At 58.6% G+C, this 19382-nt stretch overlaps 1 protein-coding gene across 1 annotated transcript; it reads left to right on the top strand.

Annotated features, from left to right (window-relative positions):
* LOC126037200 (adenylate cyclase type 10-like) lies at positions 1-17999 on the top strand. Its single transcript, XM_049797465.1, has 24 exons — positions 1-123; positions 241-349; positions 653-757; positions 1876-1914; positions 2564-2707; positions 3439-3644; positions 4089-4175; positions 5152-5343; positions 5458-5579; positions 6217-6293; positions 6603-6792; positions 7704-7756; positions 9159-9312; positions 10031-10223; positions 10751-10837; positions 11324-11607; positions 12232-12368; positions 13256-13372; positions 14416-14670; positions 15368-15706; positions 16509-16723; positions 17106-17213; positions 17371-17549; positions 17822-17999. Exons 1-24 carry the CDS (start codon positions 1-3, stop codon positions 17997-17999), a joined length of 3693 nt encoding a protein of 1230 aa, XP_049653422.1.
* Positions 18000-19382: the final 1383 nt, after the last annotated feature.

The following is a 19382-nucleotide window of genomic DNA, read 5'->3' on the forward strand; positions in this document are numbered from 1 at the left end:
ATGGGTAAGCAAGTGATAACCTACGGAGGAGGTCACTGCCAGATGATTGTGAGCACCGCCATGAGGGCAGAGGGCCAGTCCCGCACAGAGGCCCCGGGCTCACTGTGCAACTCGCACTGTGTGGTGAGGTCCTCGTCCTCCCAGCTGGGCACGGCCATCTTCTCCTGAGGTACCCCGTGTGCCACAGGGCGCTGATGATGGCTTCTGCCTGGGAGAGGAACCGTTCGTTACCACTCACAGCTGGAGAAAGCAGCAGCTTTTCTCCCCAGTCTCATTGCTGAGGACTACCTCAAGATTATCAGTCCCGTTCAGGCTGTCCAAGGAGTGCTGCTCTTTGCGGATATTTCAGGTGGGGTGAGCAGGGAGGAGCAACCACGGACACGAGCCTTTTTGGGACACGCTAGGCCCTTTGGAGCCCTGCCCCGGCTCCTCAGACAGAGTGGCCACCTTGTCACTGCTGAGGTGTTCTGCTGGGATGCCCAAAGAGAGGGGGACGGGTTATGTTGGGCGGTCAACCACTGCCACCACCAGCACTGAGCCAGCGCGTGGGAAGGTGTGACCTACAGGTTCTCGGGCCGGGCAGCATGGAACTGGCTGCCAGGTCCTTTGTCCCACGTGGGCATTTCCTGACTTCTGGGTGTCCCTGTTACAGGTTTCACTGCTTTGACAGAGAAGTTCATCCAGAGGGCCGGCCCAGACAGAGGCACTGATGAGCTGGCGCAAACCCTCAATTCCTGCCTGTGTGACATTTTGGAGGGTAAGAGCCGTGCTGCGGGACTGTCTGCCATCGGGCCGTGAGGCTGCTCATGGAGGGTGGGGGTAGACATGCTGGGCAGCCTGGTCCTGCCTCCTTGCAAGGGCTGGGGCTTTCTGTGGCCTGCAGGAACAGCAAGAGCAGCCAGGGTCTCCCGGTGAGTCAAGACGGGCGCAGGTCCTTTCTGCTCCCCCCCTGTGGCTGAGGAGGCACCCGCTTTCTCAGCAGCTTCCTCTGTGCTTCTGGCATGAACACCCGGCTCAGTGATGCATTAGTGCCCAGAGCAGGCTGGGGGCATCCAGCAAGTGCCAGCGCACAAGTGACCCGAGGATGCTGGCGCTGATATATGTGTGCCTGTGACACCCTCGCGGGCGCCTTTTCACAGGGGACTTCTTGACCCTTCTAAGCTGACCGTGAGCACATTGGTGGCCACCTCTTTGGCAGCCCCTGTAGAGCAAAGCAAGAGAGTCCTCAAAGACGATGAAGGGTCTGGAGCATCTCTCCTATGAGGAAAGGCTGAGAGAGCTGGGACTGTTTAGCCTAGAGAAGAGGAGGCTTGGGGGGTGATCTTAGTAATGTGTCTAAAACCTGAAGGGAGGGTGCAACGAGGACAGAGCCAGGCTCTTTCCAGTGCTGCCCAGTGTCAGGAGCAGAGGCCACGCCCCAGGCATGTACTGAAACCCAGGATGTTCCCTCTGTACGTCAAGAAAGGCTTTTTGACTGTGAGGGTGGCCGAGCGCTGGCACAGGTTGCCCAGGCAGCTTGTGGAGTCTCCCTCCTTAGAGCTATTAAAAAATGATCTAGCCACCGTCCTGGGCAGCTGGCTCTGTGCAGCCCTGCTTGAGCAGCAGGGTTGGACCAGATGGACCCCAGAGGTCCCTTCCAGCCTCCACCTTTCTGAGATCTGGTGGCAGCTCGCAGGCCTGCCTCCGTGCCTGCTGTGCACGTAGCAGGGCTGTGGCCCCTGTGAGCCCGGGAGGCAGGCCAGAGTGGTGCTTTCCTGGGCTGTGCCCCACGGTGCACCCTCACCTGGGTGCTCCTCTCGGGGCGGAGGGGCTTGCTCTGTGGCTTCTGGAAGAAGGTGTCCACATGACTCTTCCTTTCCTTCTCTCTGTCCGCAGAGGTGCTGACTTTTGGAGGAGACATCTTTAAGTTTGCTGGTATGTACTTAGGACGACGATGCCCACGTGTGCTGACCTGCAGCATTTACCTGTTGTGGCGGCCATTTGCTGTGCTCTGCTTCTCAAGAGGCTCTGTGTAGCACCTTGAGGCGGCGTCCTGGCCACTCACGCAGCCCCCGTGCAGTGCCCTTTCTCCAGGCTTCTCTTTCTCCCGGGGCCTGCCTGCCTCCGGTTTGGCTTTGGCAAGGGCTGTTGTCTCCCTCATTCTGCCCCTGCTGGTAGGACCCTGGGCTGGGGGTGGGGGGACAAGGAAGCACTGAGAGGAGGAGACCCCCGAGAAAGCGCAGCCAAAGGTGTGTGTCGGGGTGGTGGTGAGGGGCGGGGAGGCCCTGGTGATGGCGGAGCTCGGGCTGCCAGGCTGCGAGGGCAGGACGAGGCCCTGGTGTGCTGCAGCTGCAGAGGAGCGCTCGGGGCAGGGGGTGCCAGCGCTGCCGGCTGTCGGCTGCTGTGGCTGGCCCGGGAGAGGAGAGGTGTGCCGGTGCCCAGGGTTTGGCCCTCCAGGACGATGCCCTCCCACAGGCCCATCTTCCTCAGCGCGTCGGCCGGTTTCTGCTGTCCCTGCCACTGAGCGCAGGTCGGGGAGAGTCAGGTCTCAGCAGAGCCTTTCCCTTTCCCTCACTTTCCCCAGGGGATGCTGTGCTGGTGCTGTGGAGAGCACCACCCCGGGAGCTGGCTAAGACCATCAGCCTGGTGCTGCAGTGTAGCCGGCAGATCCAGAGGAAGTATGGGAAGCGTGACACGCACGTGGGTCAGAAGATCCAGCTGAAGATAGGTACGGGCGCCGTGGCACGGGGTGCTTCTCGCTGGCAGGGAATGGGGGGATCCGTCCTGGGGCTAGTGCCAAAGGAAAGCATCTCCTGCGAGCATTTAAGGGGCCAGCTGTAGTCTGGGCGGGGATGGGAGACCAGGCCTGCTGGGTTTGCGTGCATTTGCAGATGCAGAGGAAGCTTAAAGGCAAAGCGGGCGTCAGATCAAGTATTAGGGTCCTCAAATGTCTGATTTAGCACAAATGTCTGTGGGAGGTAGTTATCTTTCCATTTTTTCGGGGGGGAGGGGGCAGCTTTGCATCCTTTGCCCTGCTGGATTCTCCCCTGCCTCTCACAAAGAGCAAAGGGGAGCTGCTTTGCACATGGCTCTGGGAAGGGCTTTGGCAGGCTGTCATGGGTGTTGTCAAGCAGACAGCTACAACCTGCCTGCACGTTAGCAGAGCAGGCAGTGATCAAGCCCGCCTGGTTTGCTGGGCTTCTGGGCAGGCTGCTGGGCTTCTGGGCAGGCAGCTGGCTAAGACACCCGGCACTCTCAACACACTGTCTGTTTCTAGACACCCGTTTCAGGGACCTGTGTCAGTATGCCCCTGAGTAGGATGGAGGATGCCCTCCCTTTCCATAACGCCAGTCTCCCCACTGGGCTTCAGATTAGGTTCTGAACAGCTGAGATGCTGGGGGCTGTAGAGCTCAAAATCTTCCCTGTGTCAGTGCTGCTTCTCCCTCTCTTTCTCACCAGGGATCTCTGCAGGGCCCGTGGACCTCCTGGTAGTCGGAGACAGGAGGCGGCAGTACTTCTTGATCTGTGGCGAGGCCCTGGATGAAGTTTGTGAGGCGGAAGAGCTTGCGAATGCAGGTGAAGTAATCCTCTCAGCCACCTCCTGGGAGCTCTGTGAGCAGCACCGGCTCAGGACCAGGCGCCTTGCAGGCAAAAGAGCTGTGAAGGTAGGTGGGTGGCATGGCCTGTAGAGCCATTTTGAGGACCCAGACCTGGACATGAAGGAGGGAGGTGTCAGAAGGCTGAGGAGCTGGATGTGGAGAGAGTTGGAGCTGTGGAAGTGGGTGGGCAGCTGAAGCTCTTGTCCTTCCCTCTCAGGGGTAACAGTGGTCTGGGCTTGCTTGGTTTGAGGGGTCGGGAGGCACTGGGAGGGTTTTGGCCCCACCAGCCATGTCCTCTGTGGGTCATGGCGCTGTTGCTGACAGCTGGGGGATGCTTGGGTGATGCCTGCCCAGCTCCGGTGCTTCTGAGGAAGCACTGCTGTCCCATCCAGCCAGGTGGGCTTGTTCTCCCCTTTTCTGGGCAGTGACGGTGGAGGGCAGGCTTTGTCCCCTGGGACTCCTGGGGAGGCCAGTGGCAGTGCCTTCACGCCGTGTGTCTCCAGGTTACAGGCATGGATCCGATGTCTTGGTCAGAACGCCAAGACGCTTTACGCAAGCTTGTACGACACCCAAGGAGCCAGCGCTTGGAAGGGGAAGGTGAGTGCCAACTTCACCTTGTTCGCGGCTTGCCTGGAAAGCTGGGGCCTGGCTGCTTCAGGGGCCAGAGAGGAACCACCTGCGCCCTCTTCCTCCTTTCGGCTGGCACTCGTGCTTTTGGCCCTCGCGTGCATCAGCTGGGGCGGTGGCTGCTGCTGCCTTCTCCCTCCAGGGGACAGCACTGCCGTGAGCATCTGGAGGTGGCAACATGAGCAAAGGCAGAAGACTCTTTCTCCCCCGTTTCCCGTGCCAGCCCCTGCTTTCCAACACCTCGTAGTCCTGTCCTCCCAGCGACCACCTGCTTTTTCTCTCCTCAGGTGCCATGAGACCTGCTCTTCTCCTGCCCGGTGGCGCTAATGCGTACGACGTGCTTAGCAAGTACATGTCAGGAGCTGCTCTCGGGAAGGTACGTCCAGGCCACCACTGCTGGGGACTGCATTTTTGGAGGGCAGAGGAAGTGGTGCATTGCAGAGATGGAGTTCTCACGAGAACAGACAAAGAGAAGGAAACGCACCCTGAGAAGACAGCGCGGGGAAACTGAGCCAGGGGGCACTGGTGCCGCACCATTGCGTGTGTTGTCCTCAGAGAGATACGGGTGGTGGGCGGCAGACTTCTGTCTGCCTGTCTTTTCTGGGGGTATGGTTCTGGATGCGCCGGGGTGGTGGTGGTGGGATAAAGGGGAGGTTGCACTGAAGTCCCCAGAGCATCCCTGCGGGTCGCCCCTCGTGTCCACACCCGTCCCAGGATGGGGTGGTACCGGAGCACCTTTCTCTCCTTTGTCATTTGCGTTAATGATTCGGTATCTGCCTGCCACAGGCTGGGCAGCCTGCCCGCCATGTGCACTGAGAGAAGGATTCAGCCCTTCCTCGGGGAGTACCTGCTATTGCCAGTATGCCTGCTCTCCCTCGGTGTCTGGTATGGGCAGTAAGCCCCCGGGAGAGCAGGCTGGTGAAGCCATCCTGCTCTTGTCTTCCAGCTTGATGACAGAGTGCCGCTGGACCTCTTCTCTGAGCTACGGCCGGTCACCAGCCTCTTCGTCCAACTGCAGTTGACTGCAGGAATCAGCACAGTGGACATCCGCACCCTCATCCACGATGCCAGCAGGAAGATGCTAGAAATCCTCTGTCCTCACAAAGGCAAAATCAACAAAATCGTCCTGTTTGATAAGGTGAGTGTGTGGGAGCAATCGCTTCCCCCCACCCTGAGGGGGTGGGCGGTGAGGAAGAGGGAGAGGCTCCCTCTTAGGCATTGTAGCAAGATGTGCTGCATCCGTCCTTGGCAGGGCTGCATGTTCCTCTGCGTGTTTGGCCTCAGTGGAGAAAAGCTGCCCTACGAGAGCATTCACGCCTTGCAGAGTGCTATTCAGATCTTCAATTCCTGCTCCACGATGCTCATGGAAGTAGAGTGAGTGTGTGGTGGGGGTGCGTGCTGCTTGGGATGGCGCAAGGGGGCTTCCCAGAAAGAGACGTGTCTTCTAGCTTGCTCTGCCTTGTCCCTGGCAGGAAGGAGGCAGTGCCCTGAGAGGTGGCAGGCAAGCCCCGGACTTAGCCCTCGGCAGCCAGGCGGAGTCCCGCCAAGCACACCCTGCTAGCCACCGTGCTGGAACGAACCCTTGCAAGGGCAAGAGGCTCCTTGGTGCCAGAGGCAGGCCCTTCTGGGCGACTGGCCCATGAACAGGGATGGGGTCCAGCCACCTGATCTCAGGTTGCTGCCATCGCAGGCAGTGACATCGCGGGTGCCTTCTTCCCTCCCTCTTTGCTCATGAGAGGGCTGTGGCCTTCTGCAGGTTGCAGCTCAGGGAAAGTGGCCTCAGGGGAAGTGTCCAAAACATCCCACATGCGCTCTACCCCTGTCCTTTGTCCCTTGCAACGTGGGTATGTTGCGCCCCTGAGCTCTCCACGTCCCCAGGACCCGCGCTGGCAGGACAGGATGGCAGGTGGCCCAGGCTAGCGCCGAGGGGAGATGCGGGAAGGGATGAATCTGGGCGGGCAGGACTGCGCCTGGGGCGCTGCTGAAGCTGCACTGTTTCCCTGTGTGCCAGGGCAGTGTCTGTTGCAGTTACCAGTGGGATGGTGTTCTGCGGAGTCACCGGCCACCCTCTGAGGCATGAATACACAGGTAGGAGGCGTGTGTCTGAGGCGCGGGAGGCTGGCGTGGGCCTGCTTAAGCATAGCACTCTGGAAGAGGAAGGCGGGCTGGGAGAGGGCTTTCCCAGCAGCCGGTCAGGAGCGGCCCGGGCAGTGCGGGTCCTGGCCCGTGGCAGGAGAACGGGCTCTGTGGCCGTTTGTTCCCCTGGGTTCTGCTGATCCCGCTGTGGGGTTGGCCTGTGCTGGAGGTGAGGCAGCCGTTGGCCTGGAAGGGCGCCACGGGGCTGGTCGCACGGGTACGTCAACGCACGCTCTCGCACGCTCTCTCTCTCTCTGGCAGTCGTTGGCCAGAAGGTGAATTTGGCAGCCCGGATGATGGTGCACTACCCTGGGCTGGTGTCCTGTGATGCAGTGACCTACGCCTCCTCTCGGCTGCCCCCTTACTACTTCAAGGAGCTGCCGGAGAAAAAGATGAAAGGCCTCAGTCATCCTGGCACTCTCTATCAATATGTGGGGATCACCAAGAAGAGGTGAGTGACCTCCGAGAGGGCTGGACGAGGGGATTGTGTCATCAAGGGTGCAGCCTTGGCCAGCAAAGAGGAATTAGGCAGAGAGAGACCAAGCTGGTCTCCCTTGCCTGTGGCTGAGACGGTCAGAAGCCCTGGTGCGGGAGGCTTTTTGCCTCTCTCCCCTGCTGTCTCCTGCTGCTAAGAGAGCGGGAGTGAAGCCCCAGGGATGGGGAAGGTTAGTCTGTCTTGGCAGACACAACCTGGCCTTGCAGGCTCTGTCCAAATGGCTTTCAGCTGTGCTTGCTCCACCACATGCCCTGGTAATGCTGACCCAAGGAGGTTTTTGGGACAAGCCGCTTCCGAGCAGGAAGCTTTGGGCCAGCCTGGTTCCCATGGGGAAATGTGGACCGTGGGGACACCCTTCCTCATGTCGTCCTGCTGAAACCTCAGCTTTTCCTGTGGGCCAGGATTTGACCTTCGCTTTGGATGACGGTTTGAACGTTAACATTGCCATCTCTTGGAAACTCCAGGAGGAGTTGAGCCAAAGGTGCTAGGTGCTTGGCATCCCAGCCCGTTCAGTGACACAAGTCCTCCTTTCCAAGACACTTGTTTCTCTTGGCCAGCGTGTGCTAGCCAACAGCACACCCTGGCTCCTTTCACGTGTCTGCAGCGTCTCTTGGTTTGGCCTCTGGTGGTGGCCTCTGGATACGTTCTGCTGTTCTGCCATGGCCGTTGGGCTTCTTTATGCTTGAAGCTGTCCTAGCGTGCAGCTTGAACTTTGGGTGGGGGTGCATACAGGGGAAAACATGCTGCCCGAAAGACAAGCAGGTGCACGAGGAGCACATCCTGCCCCTCCATGCCAGGCTGCTTCTCTGTGTCCCCTGGCTTCTCACCAGCTAATTGACTGGTGTTTTCTTTTCCCCTGCTTCTAGCATATTTGGCATGGGTCTTGCCAAGAAGAGGTCAGAGTACGCCCCCTTACTGGGTAGGTGGAGAATGCCTTGCTCTTCTGAAGCCCAGTTTCTTCCCCTTGGTAACTTTTAGCGCCACGCTGGGGCGGGAGAAGCTTTTGCCAGGGATGGTGTTGCTGCAGAGGCCCTAAGGAAGTGCGGCCTCTCTCGGCCCCTACTTGGTTGACCTCTTTGGGGTGGAAAGCAGGGTGAGGCGCCTGGTGCTGCCTTGCCCTGCTCCAGACCTGGTACGAAGGTACCTTTCAGCTAGGGAGCTGCTCACGCCTGGGGGCTAAACTGATCCCGGTCTTTGGGATCAGGAAAGCGATTGCCTTCTGCCAGTCTGACGGAGAGTTCCGGTGGTGGGTTCTCCCCCTTGTACTCCTCAGAGATCCTTTCTTGGCAGCATCTGGGCGTAGACATGGCAATGTCAGGACCCACGGGGTGCCTTTAATCCCTCGGTGTCTTGCTGGAGGTTTTGGGCCCTGTTACAGGTTAACCCCGGGAGGCAGCTCAGCCCCACAGAGCCACTCGCTCCCCCCAGCGGGATGGGGAAGAGAATCGCACAGCTTAATAGGTAGAGCAAAAGCTGCGCAAGCATGCAAGGCCAAATCAGGCATTCGTTCCCTGCTTCCCATGGGCAGGCAGGTGTCTAGCCATTTCCAGGAAAGCGGGGCTGCATCGTGCGTAACGGTGACTTGGGAAGACAAACGCCGTAACTCCAAACGTCCCCCCTTCCTCCCTCTTTCCCCCAGCTCTTCTTGCCAAGCACCGCATCATATGGTACGGAATAGGCCTTTGGGCAGTTGGGGTCAGCTGTCGTGGCTGTCGTGCCCCCTCCCAGCTTCTTGCGTGCCCCCAGCCTGCTCGCTGGCGGGGCGGCGTCAGAAATGGTAAAGGCCTTGACGCTGTGCAAGCGCTCTTCAGCAATAACCAAAACATCGTTGTGTTATCAACGCCCATGTCTGGTCACAAATCCAAACCATAGCACCATAGGAGCTATCACTGAAGAAAATTCACTCTAGCCCAGCCAAAAGACACTGAAGATGCTGCCTCAGCTCCCAGGAAGTGCCCTGTGGCTCATGCTACAGCGAGGAGATGCTGCAGCGACTCGCATCATCTCTTCCAGTCTTGTGCTGGATCGCTGCGGGGAGTTGCACGGGGCCGGCTGAACCTCTGTGTCTGTGGGAGGGCAGAGGGTGGCGGGACGGGGAAGAAGGCATGGAAGCTGCACTGTGGGGCAGGCGGGCCGGCTGCCGCTCTGGGGAAGGCAGAGGTAAAAAAGCTGGGATGAGTGGGCAGGAAGGAGGCCTGGCTGTAGGCAGGCTGGTGGAAGTGGTGGCAGGACAGGGAACTGCGGTGGAGGGTGCCAGCCAAAGTGGCATCTCTCTGCTTTTCAGCACGCCCAGCAGCTGGTTTTCTTGTTTGTCTTCACAGGTCGGGAGAAGGAGATTGACCGCTTTGGCAGCTGCTTGAAAGCCTATGAGGACTTAGGACAAAGCCACATCCTGGCGTTTGAGGGCACGATGGGCTCCGGAAAGAGCCACTTACTTACCGAACTGGCCTATTTAGGCCAGGCTGCTGGCCACAGGTACAGGTTTTTGACCTCTAGCTTTGGGATGCTGCCCCTGCCCATCACCTGGCAGCCATAGAACAGTCCGTCCCCTCTGCTGGTGCGCCTGGTCCTTGGACTGCAGCCTCCCGAGAAGGCCTCCTGGAGACTCTCCCTAGGAGCACCTGCATGCTCTGCTCCCGCCTCTACACCTCTGGGGAGTTGGAGGTGGCTTCTTGAGCCGTGGCCTTTCCTCCTTCACCTCTGGGCCAGGCACAGATAGAAGGAAAGAGCCCGAGCCCAATGCTTTTCATCTGACTCGAGATGCAACAGACAGCAGGGTGGCCTGTCTCAGAAGCCCTGCTTGCCCTCTGCTCCTTCCCAGAAGGAGCACTGGGGCAGAAAAGCCTTCCTGTGGTCTGGGAGTCAGGCTGCTAAGGTCTGGAGCCCAAAGGCAAACCCACCACTTGCTCCATCCTTGCCCCTTAGCCCCGTGAGTTCCTCTGCAGGGGGGACGTAGCGAGACCTGGGCCGGTGCTGTGGAGACACAAGAGTCTGGAGCCGGCTCTCCCAGTGGCTTGGCAGCAATTGCCCCTCTGTGCCCTTTCTCGTATGAGGAGTGAAAAGCTTGGCCTCCTCTGGGAAGCACTTTGAGACGAGTGGCTGACGAGCACCCCCCCAAGGGCATCTGCACCCCTTTTGTCTTAGAAGGCTTGGGCTGTTGGGGATCTCAGTCCCCTTTGCTTTTGCACGGCAGGGTAGTTGCCATGGAACTGCTAGAGGCCAACGTGAGGCAGTCCTTCTCTGCCATCCGTACGCTGATGGCCAGGGCCCTGGGCCTCCAGGACAGTGAACCGTGCGGTGCCAGGCAGTGCACGCTGCAGACAAAGCTCCGAGGGACAATCGAAGAGAGCAGCTTTTGTCTCCTCAATGACATTTTCCTTGTCGAGGTGAGAGCAAGAGGCGTCTCTGGCCCTGGAGAAGGCCTTCTCATGAGCTTTTCGGGGTCTGATGTTGTGTGGGCGCGCTGCTGGGAGTGCCTGAGCTCGGGGGTGGGAATCGTGGGGGTGGTAGCACAGGTTTCCCATTCCTGGGCCCTGGGGGGCTCCCTTTCTGGGGTGAGTTCATGTCCTGCGCTGCATCTGGCAGTGCCTGGTGCCTTGTTCAGCACCTTGGAAGTGGCACTGGAGAGAGGCTGGTGCTGGGCGAGTGGTCTGCTCCAGCCAGCCCAAGCTTCCTACAGGCAGAGAACCAGCTCTTCAGCCCACCCCCCAGCCCCAGCTCTGCCAGCGACCCTCAGCAGAGGGCCTCTGCTTTGGGCTCCAGGTGCAGCCCCCACTGTGGCTCCTTGCACCTGTGCTGGGGAGAGCTAAGGTGCTGAGGCCAGCAGGGGCAGTTTGCTCTGCGGTCTTGCTTGGTGGGTTCATGTGCCTAGCCCCGGAGCGATGCTTCTGCCTGACTGTGCTTTTCTGGCCAGTTTCCCGTTTCGGACAAGGTTCGCGAGATGCGTGGAATTGAAAGAAAAAAGGAGTTGCACTCGACTTGGGCAAAAGTGCTGGAGAAGGTGAGCCTTTCTCCTTCCTTCCTTCCTTCCTTCCTTCCTTCCTTCCTTCCTTCCTTCCTCCTGGGTCAGAGAAGGAAAACAAGCCTGCTGGCTGCAGACTCTGCACCACAGCAGTGTGAGTGCATGGGAGGACCACACGCCCGGGCCATCGCCCTTTGGGGCCTGAGAAACCCCCCACCCCCACGTCCCCCCTCCTCCACGCAGCCCCACAAACACACCCCATAGCTTTCCTCCCGTCGAGTGTACCCTGGACAAGGAGCAATGGCTTCTGCATTCCCTTGCCCAAGCTGCCTCCTTCTGCAGGTCAGGTGGTGTTAGGTGTGACCTTAAAATCTCAAAGAAATTGAGTCAGTAAGCTTCTGAGCAGGGAAGCAGCTGGGGAGAGACTTCAGAGCATCCTCTCAAGAGACAGAGGCTCAGTCTCCTCCCCTGCAAGACACTTGGGATTCCACTGGATTGTCCTCAGAACATCCTGCTTTTTTTCAGACCATTGGAGGAGAATTTGGCATTTTCGTCATCGACAATGCCCATTTCATCGACCCTGCCTCCTGGAGTATCATGTCACCCGTGCTCCGAAATGTCTCCTACTTCATGGTCATGAGCTTGGCGCCGGGCTACCCAAGGAGAGAGGGCTTTTGCAAAGCTGCAGCAGACAGCACAATGTCCCAGAAAATCACCTATCTTCATCTGGATGAGCTGAAACCTTCAGCTGTGGTGCAGGAGGTCTGCCAGAACCTTAGAGTAGACAGCATCTCCAGGGATCTAGCGAGGTAAGTTTGAGGCAGGGGAGCTCCTCCTGAGGGCTTGAACCTATGCAGACCACGGGCGGGAATCAGCCCCCCCGGAAAGGGAGCGCAGGGCCACTAGAAGCATCACCGACTCTAGCGAGTACTCTAGGAGGTGGGTTGCTTGTTATGCCTTGTCCTGGCAGGCGTGAGCTGAGAGCGGGCCACTGCCGAGACACAGAGCGTGGGAAGTGTCAGCCCTTCGCGGCTGCACAGAGAGGAAGGGAGGAAGAGTCCCGAGCCCAAGTGTGGCTGGGCTGTGAAAAGGCCTTGGTCTAGGTGGCCAGGCTGTGGGGGAGATTCCCTGGGACAGAGGCCTGCCCTGCTGCCAGAGAGGATCTAGGCTCCTGAGGAGGGGAAAGGCAGGGCTCGCTGCTCTGCGCTTTGGCCGTTGGCCGCAATTCTTTTCCCACGGACTTCAGCGAAGGCCGGAGGTTCGGGGGGGCCCAAAAGCCCAAGCCAGCAGAGGACTGTCCCATTCAAAGGCGAGGTGCAGCTGTGACAAAGATGCTGGCTACCCTGTATTGCCCAAGTGACTCGCTGCCCACCTGAACCGTGTTTCACTTTACTCCTCTTGTGGTGGTCACTGCCGCGTCTGCTCCTGTCCAGGTTCCTGATCCAAAGAAGCTCGGGGATCCCGTATTACTGCAAGGAGCTGCTGGGCTGCCTTCTTTGCAACAACATGCTCTTGTTCCGCACCCGGAGGCGGGGTGGAAAAGCAGAAGACAACTGGGAGAGCCTGATCAGTAAGCACCTTTGCTGCTGACTAGCGAGTTGCTGTGGCGCATTCTCCGCAGCACAGTCTTGCCCCATCGTTCCCCCGTTGATCTGGGCAGAGTCAGATCTTGCAGCAGTGCAGAACGTGGTCTGGCGGAGGCGTGGGCTCCTGCGTGCCTTGCTGTTGGGACAGCCAAAGCAGGGGCTGGCGAGTTGTGGTGGCTTGGAGGGGCCTAAATTCTTGGGGGGGTGCGGGGGGGATTGGGGGTCTAAAACACGGGGGAAATGGTTCCAGAGCACATGTGTTTCTGGTGTTTCTTAGGCATTCTAATGGGCACGTAATTTACCCTGGCCCAACGCCAGCTCACTTGAGAACAAACCCCAGCTTGAGGCGAGGGACGGGCCTGGGAAACTTGAATTCAAACCCATAAATCCCCACAAGGGTGTGGTAACGGAAGAAAACGGTGGCAATGCCGCCGAGAGCGCCATGCCAGCCAGAGTGCTGTGGCCTTGGGAGCAGCCGGGGCTGATGCTGCATTTTGCATGATCACTGGCAATTTCCCTGGCTGCGGAGGTAGCCCTGTCGAAGGCAGCAATGCTGCTGCTTTCTGTCGCGGGGCATTCAGTTGCCCCCTAGGCACTCCAGAAGCTTTGACTGAGGGGCTGTTTGGGAAAGCTGGTCTGAAGGCAGAACACCTGCCTGTTCTGGGAGGGCTATGCAAAGAAATGCTTGCAGTGGGAACCTGTTTTGCTGTGCTTAATGACCACGTTCAGCGCGTGCAGGTCTGTGCGCTTGCACTGGACCATGTGAAGTGGGACTTGTCCCATCTCAGGTGAATTTTGAAACGTTTGCAAGCCGCAAGTGACTTTGCAAATTGCCTTAGTCGTGTTCTCTTGCTCCACCCAGCTTCTGCAGTTGAGGCTTCACCCCTCACAGCAACCTCGAGCTCCAGCGCGGGGAACGATGGCACGGTCTGCTTCATCAGACCAGACGTGAACCCGGAGAACACGGTGCTGCCCACCACCTTGAAAGGTGAGGGACCGAGAGCCGCTCTGCCGGCTCGCGGCTGTGCTGGGGCCCCTTCGCGGGGCATTGGCTAGAGGGAGGCTGGGCATTTGTGTGCTGCAGAGTCACCCTCTCAGCTTGGGGGCTCTGCTGGGAAGGTGGCTCCAGTGCAACCAGGAACAGGCCTGGGGTTGCGGGCAGCCATTTACCCCTCCTGGGTGTGAACCAGCTGTGAGCCTGCTGGCTGCTTTCCAGCAGCAGGTAGGAGAGAAAAGGCTATTGGTGCAACACTAGAATGGCTCCCTTTTCTCACAGAAGCAAATCCTTTGCTGGGAAAAGTCTTTGACTTGCCGCTGACTCAGCTGTGATCGCGACTTTGCCCTCGCTATTCTCTTTTTAAGCTCCCCAGCTAATGGCGCTCTCAAGGCACTTAATCCAAACCAGATCCGTTGTTTTTTTCTGTGAATTGGCACGGAAATCCCCCCATACCAGGAGAGCGGGATGGGGGAGCTGTCAACGACTGTCCCTCCTCTCTAGCCATAGCCATTTGTATGAACCTCGAAGAAACGTCATGCTAAAGCATTCCTGCTATTACGTTGTTCTGTCCCATCCCCGCGCGCCCCCCCCCCCAAAAAAAAACCAAAAACCCCAAACAAAAGGCATATTATTTTCTGGCCAAGTTAAGAGAGGCATTGTGGGGAGCTCTGAGTCCACCTCTGCTGTGGGGAAGGTTCTCTGTTTTCTGTGTGCGCTGTTGGGCAAAACCCTACTCCAGATCTGGTAGGGCGCATCATGGACGCATGTACCTGCTGGATCCTGCCCTCCTCACCCCAGGGGGGCGAGCGTCTGTTTGAGCGTCTCGCTCTTCCCCAGGCCTTGTGGCCTGCGATTCCAACAGGTGTGGAGCCATTTTGAAGACGCCTGCCCTGGGTTGCAATTGCCCAGCAGGTGCGGTGCCGAGGAGAAGAGGCCAAAGTCTACCCCATTTCATGTGTTGAGACTTTCCAGCCTCTCCAGCCTCAGCATGGGGAACAGGCAAGAGAGAAAGAGGTGTTGCTTCTTTTTGACAGAGATTGCGCTGGCCCAGCTGGACCGGATAAAGCCACTGAAGCAGACGGTTTTGAAGTTGGCAGCTGTCATCGGGCCAGTGTTTACCACCCAGCTGCTGTCACACATCCTTCCTCATGGCATCAGGCACGAGATGAATTGCTTGTTGGACATGCTGGTGAGCGACAACATCCTTAAGTGGCTGAAAACCACAGAGGTGCCAGAAGATGTCCGAGATCCTACCAAGGGGCCAGGCAGCTCTCGGCAGGCAGAGAGTGGTAAGTGGTAGCAGTGAAGAGGCCAAGGGAGCTCCCAGCTGTGTCCTGGTGGGGCTCGCCGGGGCACGGTGCACTTCCCCCCTCTGCCCCAGTAATGGCTGGGTGGAGCTCAGGCAGGCATGGCGGTTCGGGATGGCTTGTTCAAAGATCTTACAAGTCAATCTCAAAGAACGCTAGCGTTGCGCTGGAGGGAAGCTCCCACCAGCTGTCCCAAGTGCCTCTGCTCCTCTGCCTTCAAGTGCCGCTTGTAGCGCAGGCACGGGAGGGCATGTGCAATCACTGATATCCTCTCCCAGCTGCCTGCGGCATCCGCATCAAAGGTGGCCTCCAAAGTGCCCCAGGGCCTTTGAGAGGCTTTTATTCAGCTTTGATTCCCCTGTGGCGCAGCAGGGGAAGCTCAGGAGGCTGGGGACTGCCTTGCCAGGAGCGGAGAGAAAGCACTGGCCGGGGCTTGCTTCGGCTGGCGGCAACATCCCCAGCTCCTGTCTGGAGCACAGCTGAGCACTGTGTCCCCCGGGCTGTGCTAGCATCAGCAAGGCAAGGCGGGCCCTTTTGCCTCATCCTGCAAGGCTCGGTGTGCAGCAGCGCTGGTTTGCCGCTAAGGATGCTCACCAAGGCATGACTTTCATGCCCCGGCTGGGACGGCCCTGAGCCCTGGCCCCAGCTCAGGCTGATGCAAAGGCCCTTTGCCCTGCAGGTGTGGAGAGACCCTCTCTGAGCAAGAAGACCACGGAGCGGCAGTCTGGCGTGCTGGTCTTCTGTGTCCCACTGCTGCGGGAGGCTGCCTACGAGCTGTGGCCCGAGAGACAGCGGGTCGCCTTGCACCGCAAGTGCGCCGCCTTCCTGGAGCGGCACACGCACAAATGCAAGAGCTGCAGCCAAGGGGACTTTGTTGCCTTCCACCGCTTCACTGTCACCAGCAGCCAGGAGGGAGGGAGCAGTCAGGGCCCTGCTGAGCAGGGCGACCCTCACAGCTGGGAGGCCTTGGTGCTCGCAGGAGAACAGCTGAAGAGGGATAGGACTCATGCCCCTGAGGGTATGCTGTGCACCATGCTTCACAGCCTGGGCCCTCCAGGACCCCAGGGGGGGCTGTGCTGGGGATGGGGTGGGAGGACATCTGCTAGGGACGAGCCCAGGAGGTGAGGATGGCCACTGCAGACTTTCCGCAGTGTGTCGCGACCCTTGCAAGGATCCTTGCGATCCCCAGCCCGCTGGGAGAGGGAGAGTAGTTCTTCCCCCGCGGTATGTGAGGAGGTGTCTAACCCCCTGTTTTCTTTCCTGATGCTGCAGGTGCTCTGCAGCAGCAGCAGGCTTTCCTGGAGGAGGATTTTGGGTGAGCAGACACGGTTTTGATGATTTTGGAAGGCAGTGAGCTCAGGGTGTCCAGAGGAGACAAAGGAAGCGCCGCCATTTGGCTGCCGGTTGTGACTGCAGCTTAGGGAAGAGGCTTTCTGTGGGGTGGGAGGTGGGAGGAGGTGGCCGTGGAGGTGAGGGAGGGCTTGAGGAAGCCTGTGGTCTCAGAGCGATCATCGCACTACACTGGAGCAGCCCTTGCTTTCCAGTTCCTACAGAGTAGCACTGCAAAATCTGCAGGGGAAAACCTGCCCCGGGGACTCGGGTGGTTTGCCTGTGGGAAGAGGTGACAGAAAGCCCAGCTTGTCTCTTTCTCCCTACCTACAAAGCACCTGTACGGGTCGTACGTGCCCGTGGCCTCGTGCTCTGCTTTGAAAAAGGGCTTTTGATGCCATCTCTGTGGGGAGAAAGAGCAGTACAGGTGATGCCTGTGTATTCTTTGCTCTCTTCTTCTCCTGGGAACCGTCCTCTGACTAGTGTGGCAGGACGGTTTCTGGCAAAGAGGGAACAGACAGCTGAGCTGCCCAGCAAGACCGACAGAAAGCACAGCGGTACATGCTCATGTGAATGCAAAGCCATCGTGGAATCGGTGCTTGTGCCTTTGGCTCGCCACTACGTGGCGATGGGCGATGCTGCCAGAGCCTTCTACTACCTTCTGGAGTCTGCGGCTGCCTACCTGCATGTCTCCAACAGCTACATGGTGAGTTGCCCTGCTTGCCAGCACGCACTGTGCACAGAGGCCTGCCTGCCTGCCTGGCCGCTGCACTCGGGCATGCCTTTGCGGGACCTTGGAAGGGAAATGCTGGGGTCAGACCCTGACTTTTTCCTCTGGTTTGCCTCTTCTGCGGCAAGAGACACAAGGCACTGTGCCCTTAGCACGGGGGGCATTAGCTGGGAGGCAGTCTGAAGGATCACTGGTGCCTGTCTGTGCTCTGAGACAGTGTGACTGTGTTTGGGCGGGCGTCACCAGGGGGAGAAACAGGCCCTCTTAAGACAGATGCCAGAGGCAATGACGAGGGAGGACAAGGCTGGCCATGGGCTCTGCACCCACGCTCACCTGCTCTCTGTGTGCTTGCGCAAAGGCCCTCATGAAGCTGAACGAAGCGGAGGTCCTGAGGAACTCGCTAGAGGAGAAAGCAGATGTGATAGCCTGCTTTGAAGAGGCCACCTTCTTCAGCCTCAAAGGGGAGGTAAGAGACGGGCAGGTCTGGAGGGATCTCCCGGGGGACGGAGCTGGATGCCTCCCGCGGTTGCAGGGGATATCCCTGGCATCTCCAGCCACTTGGAGATTCCTGCAGTCTCCTGGGCAACTAGTCCATATCAGGATGCTTCCCTTTTCCTCTGCAGGTCTGCTGGCATATGGGGCACATGAAGCTGGCAAAGAAAATGCTCAGGGAGGCTTTGAGCCTGCTCGGAAGACAATTCCCCCGGACCTCCATTGGAGCCTTTGTCAAGTCTCAGGTGGAAAAGTTGCCGTGTGCCTCTTCTGTTTCCAGAAGAGTATCCTCCCTTCCGCAGGAGGCCCGGTAAGAAGCAGAACTGAGAAGCCAGGGGAGGAAGAGCCATTTCCCACCTGGTCCCAGGCATCCCGGCCCAACCTGCCTAGGCTTGAGGCCACCCTGAACCTGACACATAGGCCTTAGCAGGACCGAGGCAGTAAGGAGCCACGTGCGGGTAGACCAGGGGACGGCAGAGCCCCACACTCCCTCCCTCCTTGCACCCTGCTTTCCCCCGGCCCTGTCCATTTAGCACTGCACAGCTAGAGCCTCTGGGCCAAGCAGTTTCTCTCGTGTGGCAGGAGGAAGAGGCTAGCCTGGCTGCTGCGGCAGAGCTGCTGTCTTTCCTTACTGGAGCACCTCTTCAGCCTGGAGGGCACTTCCAGTGGACGGACGTTCTCCCGCCTGGCAGCGCGCATGAAGGCCAACACGGACAGGGCAGCGGACTCCTATCGGGCAGCAGACTCCTGCCACAGATAGACTTACGCCCAGAAGGGTGGCAATGAAGTTACCTCATTAAACAGCTCCGTCATTATGACCTTTGGAGTCGGGCCTTTCTTTCTTTCTTTCTGCGGCACGGAATGGTACGCTGTCTTATCGTTTCTGTTGATGGCTACTGCGGCGGCTCCATCAGTGATGGCTACAGCTCTCTCGCAGGCCCTTGTGCAGGCTCCTGATGGAAGACGCTTCTGATTTGAGGTCGCATTAAAACCAGAGGCCTCTAAAACCCGAGCCCTCTCTGTTGTTCTTGCTCCTCACCACCTACGTACGGGCAGCCGGCTACTGCTGCTCCCTGTCTTTCCCCCGCTAAAGGGGAGGGGTTCCCAGGGTTTAGGGGGTGTCACGTCCCAACTTCTCAGGACCATGACTCGGGTTTGCCGATTCCCACGTCAGGATTAAGGTGAAACAACACCAGGGATCCTTTAACTCCCAAAACTCAACTTCTCTTCGCTCACCACAAGAATTGGCATGCTCACCGCAAGAATTCGTATGCTCACAACAAAAATTGGCATGAAACTATGTTGGCAAACTGTCTAACGTGTGATAACCATACATCACCAAAGATACGCTACAGGCCTTGCTTCTTTGGGAATCGCTTCAGGGAAGACAATGAGGAGAGCCCTCCCGTTGAGTCACGAGGTTCAGAGCAGACCCCCTTGCTTTCTAGGCTCCTTCTCCGAGAGGAGCCTAGGGGCGGCTGGATCTACTCTTAGTCCCAGACTTGGTCAACTGTTTATGCCTAAAGTGATGAGATGTAGGCATCATGGAAAAGGAGAGGGGGCAGGAGGGAGGGGAGGGAGAGGGAGAGAGAAGATGATTTCACCAGTCCTGGGTCCAGCACTGGTTCAGTCAGCCGAGGGGTCCAGTCAGCTGAGAGGTCCCCTAGCAGTGGGCTTGCACAGCTGGGGCTTCCGTGTGTGTGTCCTTTTATCATCCTTGCCCCCTCCTTTGGGTGGGCACTCAAGCTCCTTACGCTAATTAGGTAGCCTTTGGGAAATAGGTCTGTGGGCTTGGGGGTTGTTGGGGGAGTAACTTCCCCTTGCCTGCAGATGTGATCTTTTGCCATGCACAGTGAGCTGCCCTGCTCAGCACATCAAGAGCAGCATATCAGAACAGGGAGCTGTGCCCCCTCTAGCATGCCCTCCCCTCCCTCTCCTGTTGCTGATGGGGTGCTGATGGGCTGCTTTTCACCTGTGGTTCCTTGCTGGGCAGAGTTCCTTGTTATGCCCTTAAGCAGAACTTGCCCCACCACAATGTTTGAGACATTAACTTTTTCAGTCCCTCACAGGGGGTCCCAGGTTTGGGGTCCCCAGGGTTTGAGGGTCCCAGGTTTGGGGGTTTCCAGGGCTGAGGGATCCCCAG

This window comes from Accipiter gentilis, unplaced genomic scaffold (assembly GCF_929443795.1).
Source record: "Accipiter gentilis unplaced genomic scaffold, bAccGen1.1, whole genome shotgun sequence".
Taxonomy (NCBI): domain Eukaryota; kingdom Metazoa; phylum Chordata; class Aves; order Accipitriformes; family Accipitridae; genus Astur; species Astur gentilis.

Excerpts from the sequence above, each read along its gene's own strand:
- LOC126037200 (XM_049797465.1), top strand. The coding sequence starts at position 1 with ATGGGTAAGCAAGTGATAACCTACGGAGGAGGTCACTGCCAGATGATT. Across the intron at positions 4,176-5,151 it reads CCAGCGCTTGGAAGGGGAAG|CTTGATGACAGAGTGCCGCT; the intron begins GTGAGTGCCAAC and ends CTTGTCTTCCAG. Across the intron at positions 5,344-5,457 it reads AAATCGTCCTGTTTGATAAG|GGCTGCATGTTCCTCTGCGT; the intron begins GTGAGTGTGTGG and ends CGTCCTTGGCAG.